General features: G+C 34.0%; 2 protein-coding genes across 2 annotated transcripts in view; both read right to left on the reverse strand.

The window, feature by feature from the left end:
* LOC126409643 (NAD(P)H-quinone oxidoreductase subunit 5, chloroplastic-like) overlaps nt 1-309 on the reverse strand; it is a 1,294-nt gene extending 985 nt beyond the window's left edge. The window contains exon 1 of the mRNA XM_050075531.1: nt 1-309. This exon is cut by the window's left edge and continues 985 nt beyond it. Within this exon, the coding sequence (XP_049931488.1) occupies nt 1-65 (65 nt within the window). The 5' untranslated portion in view covers nt 66-309.
* A 2,855-nt stretch (nt 310-3,164) lies between these two features.
* LOC126409645 (NAD(P)H-quinone oxidoreductase chain 4, chloroplastic-like) lies at nt 3,165-6,390 on the reverse strand. The gene has a single exon (XM_050075533.1). It carries the CDS (start codon nt 4,892-4,894, stop codon nt 3,392-3,394), a length of 1,503 nt encoding a protein of 500 aa, XP_049931490.1. The 5' UTR covers nt 4,895-6,390; the 3' UTR covers nt 3,165-3,391.
* Nucleotides 6,391-8,409: the final 2,019 nt, after the last annotated feature.

Here is an 8,409-nt window from a genome sequence, read left to right on the forward strand (position 1 = left end):
CATAGATATTCATAAATTGAGCTACCATTGATTTGCTGGATCGCCAGCTTAGTGGAAAAGACCATAACTATACTTAACAATAAAACAGCGGGAAAAGCCCATATACGACGAATATTTTTGTTGCTGTCGGATTAAGCAGGAGTTCCAATCCTATTAACATAGTAACTAGAAGCGGAACGAAAGGTATAATCCATGCATATTGATATGTGCGTTCCATAACCATAATAATAAAATTAAATCAAACCTTTTTCCTCTATTTTCTTCTAATTAATTATATTAATTATTGTTCCCAATTCACATTCATCACCAGTTCTTATTTATTTTTTTTTAACACAAACCAAAATAAGGATACGAAAAGAATATTCTTTTTATTAATCTCGCTCTTCCTCGACTATTTAAAATTTGACCCAAGGAGTTACAATTGAATTGGTCAAATGATATAATTAAGCAAATTATTGCTTAATACTAGGGTGAAGTAATTATTAGCTTTTGATATGGATCATGAGATCCGCAAATAACTCAACCCAACAAGATCTTTTATCCAAAATCATTAACTAATTTAAATTTAATTTGAAACTGATTGATTGGCTTCCACCAGAACTTGTGGGAAATTCTATGATACTTGTAACCTCCCATATGGGTGAAGTAAGAAGGTGAAGTAAGAGGTTACTTAAATTGCCTTAATCAAGTTCAAGTAATGTTCAAGTAATGGATCATTGAACAAAAGTATTATTCGAATCGTGGGGCGCTATGCTTTAATGGGATCAATTGGTAGAGAAAATCTTATTGTTTTATCTCATGTAGGTAATTAATTTCTGGTTATTGTTATTAAATGTATTACGACGGTAGGTATATGTAGGTTATATATATGGTCTATTTGAAATAGACTGAGATAGGAATTGTAACCTTTTATTTTATTTATTTTTCTTTTATATTATTTATCTGCGGGGGTCGATTTCATCGGTAGTTGATACCATCGATCCTAATGAATGGAGATATGAAACAATTAGTACAATTTTCTTTCTTCTGAGATTTTCATTGTATGCAATAATAATGATAATGAATACTTCAAAAAGAGAAAAAAGATAACTATTTTTTTCTATGAGAGTTATACCTAGCGAATCGAATCTCCTTTCTTTTTATTCTCCAACTTGAGTTTGAGTCCCTAGCAATAATTTAGTTTAGTCCCTATTATATGCTATATGCGCATATTTGTATGTTATGAAGAAAATCTATAAACTAAATAATAGATATATGAATAGAAAGAATTAATGATCTATTTTGAACAATACATGTCTTTCACATTCAACTTAGAAAAGTTCATTTTTGCATGGCGGTTCCAAAAAAACGTACTTCTATATCAAAAAAGCATATTCGTAGAAATTTTTGGAAGAGAAAGGATATTGGGCAGCGGTAAAAGCTTTTTCTTTAGCTAAATCCATTTCTACCGGTTATTCAAAAGGTTTTTTTGTACGACAAAAAAAATGAAATAAAAAAAGCAAAGAATAAATAATAATGTGATAAGAAACCCTTCAAATGATCTAAATCAACATCAATCAATGATTGGATAAATTAATGATTCTGTATCATATATTGGGCCCTCAAAATGGCACTATTTGTGTTTTAAAGGGCGTTATTAGACGCAAGATACAAGGTTCAATATAGTGAATAGAGTGCATTTTTATATGATTTGCGAGATGGGGATTGCCATTTTCCCCATCGATTCACTATTTTCCCCATCGATTCACTATTACTAAGCTTTAAGGTAAGCTAGTAACAATTATGGAACCTTCAAATATTGACTTGAATGGCTATTCTTCGATTGATTCAATAATCATCTATTGCAATTGCATTGAACCTCTCAATATCGACGATTGAATATGCATGAGTTAGTATTACTTCGAACAAGCCGCCATGGTGAAATCGGTAGACACGCTGTTCTTAGGAAGCAGTGCTAGAGCATCTCGGTTCGAGTCCGAGTGGCGGCATTCTCTAAAACAAAAAAGGACACAACGGATCCTTTAATTCGATACCATATTTACATTCGGTAATTAAGGAAGGGTTCCCTTTTTTTATAACTATAAAAACAAAAAATGATTGTTTATGATATTTGCAACTTTAGAACATATATTAACTCACATATCTTTTTCGATCATTTCAATTGTGATTCCTACTCATCTGATGACCTTGGTCTATGAAATTGTAGGACTATGTGATTCGTCAGAAAAAGGCATGATAGCTACTTTTTCTGTATAACAGGATTATTAGTTACTCGTTGGATTTATTCGGGACATGTACCATTAAGTGATCTATATGAATCATTAATGTTCCTTTCATGGAGTTTCTCCCTTATTCATATAGTTCCATATTTTAGAAACTATAAGAATTTTTTCAGTAAAATAACCGCCCCAAGCGCTATTTTAACCCAAGGCTTTGCCACTTCGGGTCTTTTAACTAAAATGCATCAATCCGCAATATTAGTGCCTGCTCTCCAATCCCGTTGGTTAATGATGCACGTAAGTATGATGTTGTTGAGCTATGCAGCTCTTTTATGTGGATCATTATTATCCATAACTCTCCTGGTCATTACGTTTAGAAGAAAGATAGATATTTTCGGTAAAACCAATCATTTATTAATTAGTTCATTTTCTTTTGATGAGACCCAATACGTGAATTTTTCGTTTAGAAATTATCACAGGTATCAATTGACTCAGCGATTGGATTCTTGGAGTTATCGTGTCATTGGCTTGGGTTTTACCCTTTTAACTATAGGTATTCTTTCAGGAGCAGTATGGGCTAATGAGGCATGGGATCTTATTGGAATTGGGACCCCAAAGAAACCTGGGCATTTATTACTTGGACCGTATTCGCGATTTATTTACATACTAGAACAAATAAAAGTTTGCAAGGTGCAAATTCAGCAATTGTGGCTTCTATGGGATTTCTTATAATTTGGATCTGCTATTTTGGGGTCAATCTATTAGGAAGAGGGCTACATAGTTATGGTTCATTCACATTAAACATCTAATTGAAGAAAAAAACTGCAGAATACATAGAAAGATTGTACACATACCCTTTCATTCTCATATACCCCTCTCATATACCATAATATTATTAACCATAATATTATTATCTCATTTATACATTATATGTATAAGGTGAAAGATATATATGTAATCAGAAATATCTGTAGTTAAATAATAAAAACTACAGATATTTCTGATTACAATTTCCTTCATTTAATTGCATTTTTGACTTGATAGAAGGAAAAATCTTCTTTTCCTTTTGATTGGTCTAGCCAACGATTGATTTGTTTGTAAACAGCAGTGCAGGATTATTGGATTGGATCTTCTGTGCTGCCCATAACCATAAAAAAATCCATCCATGAAAGCTACCCATGAAAGTAATTAGATAGAATAGTTTCTACCTTGTCAACTGATAGTGAAAGAACGAAATCTGGATAAATACCAATACCTATTATAGGTAAAAGGATACACATCAAAATAAAGATTTCTCGTGGTCCAGAATCCACAAAGTGAGACTTGGGAACATTGAATAACCTGTATCCATAGAACATCTGGCGTGACATAGATAATGAATAAATAGGAGTTAATATCATTCCAATTGCCATTACAAAAGTAATTAGTATTTTTGACATTACAAGGTATTTTGGGCTAGTAATTATTCCCAAAAATATCACAAATTCTGCAACAAAACCACTCATTCCTGGTAATGCGAGAGAAGCCATTGAGAAGCTACTGAACATCGTAAAGATTCTTGGCATTAGTATAGCTATTCCCCCCATTTCGTTAAGATAACGAAGACGTATTCTATCATAACTTGTTCCTGCCAGGAAAAAAAGTGCAGCACCAATAAATCCATGAGAGATGATTTGTAAAATAGCTCCATTGAGTCCCGCATCGGTTATAGAACTAATTCCTATTATTATGAAACCCATATGAGATACGGAAGAATAGGCTATTCTCTTTTTTAAATTGCGTTGACCAAGAGAAGTTAAAGCTGCATAGATTATTTGAATAGTCCCTACTATCATCAACCAAGGAGAAAATATGGAATGGGCGTGGGGTAATAATTCCATATTGACCCGAACCAACCCGTATGCTCCCATTTTTAATAAGATTCCAGCTAGAAGCATACATGTACTGTAATGCGCCTCTCCATGGGTATCTGGCAACCATGTATGTAAAGGTATGATCGGTGATTTGACAGCATAAGCAATAAGGAAACCCAAATAAAATATTATTTCCAATGCCACGGGATACGATTGATTAGCTAATGTTTCAAAATTTAATGTTGGTTCATTGGAACCATATAAACCCATACCTAGAACTCCCATTAAGAGAAAAATGGAACCTCCTGCAGTGTACAAAATGAACTTTGTAGCTGAGTACAGACGTTTCTTTCCTCCCCACATGGATAAAAGTAGGTAAACAGGAATTAATTCTAATTCCCACATGATGAAAAAAAGTAAGAGGTCTCGAGAAGAAAATGATCCTATTTGACCACTGTACATTGCTAACATCAGGAAATGGAACAATCGCGAATTTCGGGTAACTGGCCAAGCCGCTGAAGTAGCTAAAGTAGTGATAAATCCTGTCAATAAAATGGGTCCTATAGAAAGTCCGTCGATTCCGAGTCTCCAGTGAAAATCAAAAATATTTATCCAGTTAAAGTCTTCTTCCAATTGGATTAATGGATCGTCCAATTTAAAATGATAACAGAATACGTAGGTCGTTAGAAGGAGTTCAAATAAGCAGATACAGATAGTATACCATCGAACTACCTTATTTCCTCTATGAGGGAAAAGAGCAATTAAGGAACCCGCGGATATGGGCAAAACAACAATGATTGTTAACCAATAAAAATCACTCATAGTAAAGACAAAATACACTTTGATTTGACCAGAAAAACCCGCGCTCGGATTTTTTTATTTATCGAGTACGGGTTTTTGTCGGTAAAGAGGAATCAAATGGATTCAAGGGGAGTTTTTTGTAACGTATTAATAAGCTAGACCCATGCTACGGGTTGTCTCATGCCATAAATAAACCCGTATACTTAAGAAATCCGTTGGACAAGCAGATTCACATCTCTTACAACCTACACAGTCCTCCGTTCTTGGTGCGGAAGCAATTTGCTTAGCTTTACATCCGTCCCAGGGTATCATTTCCAGGACATCTGTAGGACACGCTCGTACGCATTGGGTACACCCTATACATGTATCATAAATCTTTACTGAGTGTGACATTAGATCTATTAATTTTTTTTGGAACGTCATAAATTTTCGGTCTGGTAGCTTTAGTAAATGATTAAATATTTTGGCACCAGACGAATCGGTGATTAGACCATAAAGTTTTGTTAGAAATCTATTTCTGATCTGTTCATGAGATAGGCCCAAGATACTTTGATCTCTTATCTTTCATCAAACATGGTCATATCAGTCAATACACGTTTTGCTAATCTATAAATGAATTATAGTTATATATAATAAAGAAAGAAAACGTATAAAATTTATTGTACTCTTATTCCTAATCCATGCTTATGATCCATTGATCCATAACGTGAGTCGAGTGTCTATTTACTTCTACAGAGTGACATAACGTATATGTCTTTATATATTTTATTTGAGTAAAGGTTCCGACTACCGACTATTTTTATTTATTCAATAAATTTGATTGATTGATACGAGTTGATTTTCTGTTACGATAGATCGAAGAAACAATAGCTGGTCCAATAGCTGCTTCGGCGGCTGCAATAGCGATAACAAAGATCGAGAAAACGTCTCCCTTTAATTGGCGACTATCAAATAAATCAGAAAATGTTATGAGATTCATATTAACAGCATTCAGTATAAGTTCAAGACACATAAGTGCTCTAACCATGTTTCGACTTGTGATCAATCCATAGATACCAATAGAAAATAAATAGGCACTCAAAACAAGTACATGCTCGAGCATCATTGACCAACTCCTCGTCAATCTCGATTCATTTCAATATAAACAACAATTCAACTGATTCGATTAATTAAATGAGAAGATTCTACTGAATCTAATTCAATTATCAATCCATATAATATATATAAGAAATACAGTACCAAAAAAGACACTGAAATGGGTCGTCGAACTAACAAAAACTTTGAAATATGTCTCATGAACAATATTCCAATTTAGGGTGGACAGATAGATGCGATAACAATTACACGGAGGTTGCTTTATTTTATTTGGTTGGTTTGTTATTTCCAATTCTAAGTATCTATTCCCGGCGAGCCATAGCAATTGCGCCCACTAAGGAAACTAAAAGGATTATAGAAATCAGTTCAAATGGAAGATAAAAATCTGTTGATAAATGAATCCCAATCTGTTGAACATTACTTGTCAGTCCTGTTCTATGATCTGGTTTGATCTTGTAGTCCAAATAATCCCGTACCATGACGTGTTTGGGATAGTAGCAATTAGTGAAAAAAAAATACTTGTACAAACTAGCGAAGTGAATCCATCTCCGACAGTCCAAAAATGAAAAGAATTGTAATATTCTGAACCATTCATAAACATCACAGCAAATAAGATTAAGACATTTATGGCTCCCACGTAAATAAGTAGCTGCGCAGCAGCTACAAAATAAGAGTTCGATGGAATATAAAATAAAGATATACAAACAAGAACCAATCCCAAGGAAAAGGCAGAATAAATTGGATTGGTAAGTAATACCACTCCTAGACCTCCTACTATAAGACCTGATCCCAGAGATACTAAAAGAATATCATGTATTGGCGCAGGTAAATCCATTATGTGTTAAATAAGCGATAAATAAGTCAAAATATCTCATGATCTTACTGGTCGGGAAAAAGTGGGTTACCCTTTTTTATATCTAATAGTTCTTACCCCAGCGTGGTGTGGGTTTATGTAGATTGAGTTAATCAATTGAACGGGCCAATCTTGCTTTTGTCTTTAGTCGAAACAGAGTTCGTAATTTCATATTTTTAATTAAACAAATAAGGGCTATGGCTATAATGGCTATATATATTTATATATTCAAAAAGTAGTTATAATCCTCACAAATCTAGTTATTCTTTGTCTGACATGAAAGAAACTTACCTACTTTTGATCAAAACTTAGTCTTATTTTTAATTTAATTGGTAATCGTTCTTGAATCAAGGGGTTTCTCCATAGATATTTTTATTGGAGTTGAGTTCATAATTGTTCGAACTGTGTAATCTCCAATTACAGACATTGGTAACCGACCCAAAGCAATTTGATTATAATTTAATTCGTGACGATCGTAGGTGGAAAGTTCATATTCTTCAGTCATTGATAAACAGTTTGTGGGGCAATACTCCACGCAATTACCACAAAATATACAGATTCCGAAATCAATACTATAATTAAGCAATCGTTTCTTTCTAATATCTGTTTCTAATCGCCAATCAACAACAGGTAGATCTATCGGACATACGCGAACACATACTTCACAAGCAATGCATTTATCAAATTCAAAGTGGATTCGCCCACGGAAACGCTCTGATGTGATCGATTTTTCATAAGGATATTGAATAGTTACAGGTAAACGATTTGCGTGAGATAAGGTAATCATGAAACTTTGACCAATGTATCTTGCAGCTCGTACTGTCTGTTGACCATAATTCATGAACCCAGTCACCATAGGAAACATATATCGTGAATATCCATGAATAATTTGATGTTTCTTTCTCTTGCTTGAGAGAGGATAAGAATCTGGAATATCCTATTCTGTTATAGCGAAACAAGTTGGGAAGAAGTTGTCAATAATAGATTACCGAGAGCAATAGGTAAAAGAGATTTCCACCCAAGATTTAATAGTTGATCCATTCTCAGCCTAGGTAAAGTCCATCTTGTTGAGATAGGAATGAACAGGAACAAATAAGCTTTAGCTAATGTAATGAGGAGACTAATTGTTGTTCCAAAGACTTCACTAGTTTTATTTATTCGAAAAGTTCAGTAATTGGTATATATGGAATAGGAAGATTCCACCCTCCCAAGTACAGAACTGTTACGAATAATGAAGAAACTAGTAAATTGAGGTAAGAAGCAACATAAAATAAACCAAATTTGATACCTGAATATTCAGTTTGATAACCTGCTACTAATTCCTCCTCGGCTTCCGGTAAATCAAAGGGCAATCTCTCGCATTCTGCTAGTGAAGAAATTATAAAAACTATGAACCCTATAGGTTGACGCCAAAGATTCCACCCCCAAAAACCATATTTGACTGCGCCTCAACTATATCAACCGTACTTGAACTGTTAGATAATCATAGTCGATGATAACATCACTGTTCCCATCTCTATTCCAGAACCGTACATGAGACCTCAGCTTCATACGGCTCCTCAATGGTCACGAATAAATCTAAGGTATG

Source organism: Nymphaea colorata, unplaced genomic scaffold, assembly GCF_008831285.2.
Source record: "Nymphaea colorata isolate Beijing-Zhang1983 unplaced genomic scaffold, ASM883128v2 scaffold0695, whole genome shotgun sequence".
Taxonomy (NCBI): Eukaryota; Viridiplantae; Streptophyta; class Magnoliopsida; order Nymphaeales; family Nymphaeaceae; genus Nymphaea; species Nymphaea colorata.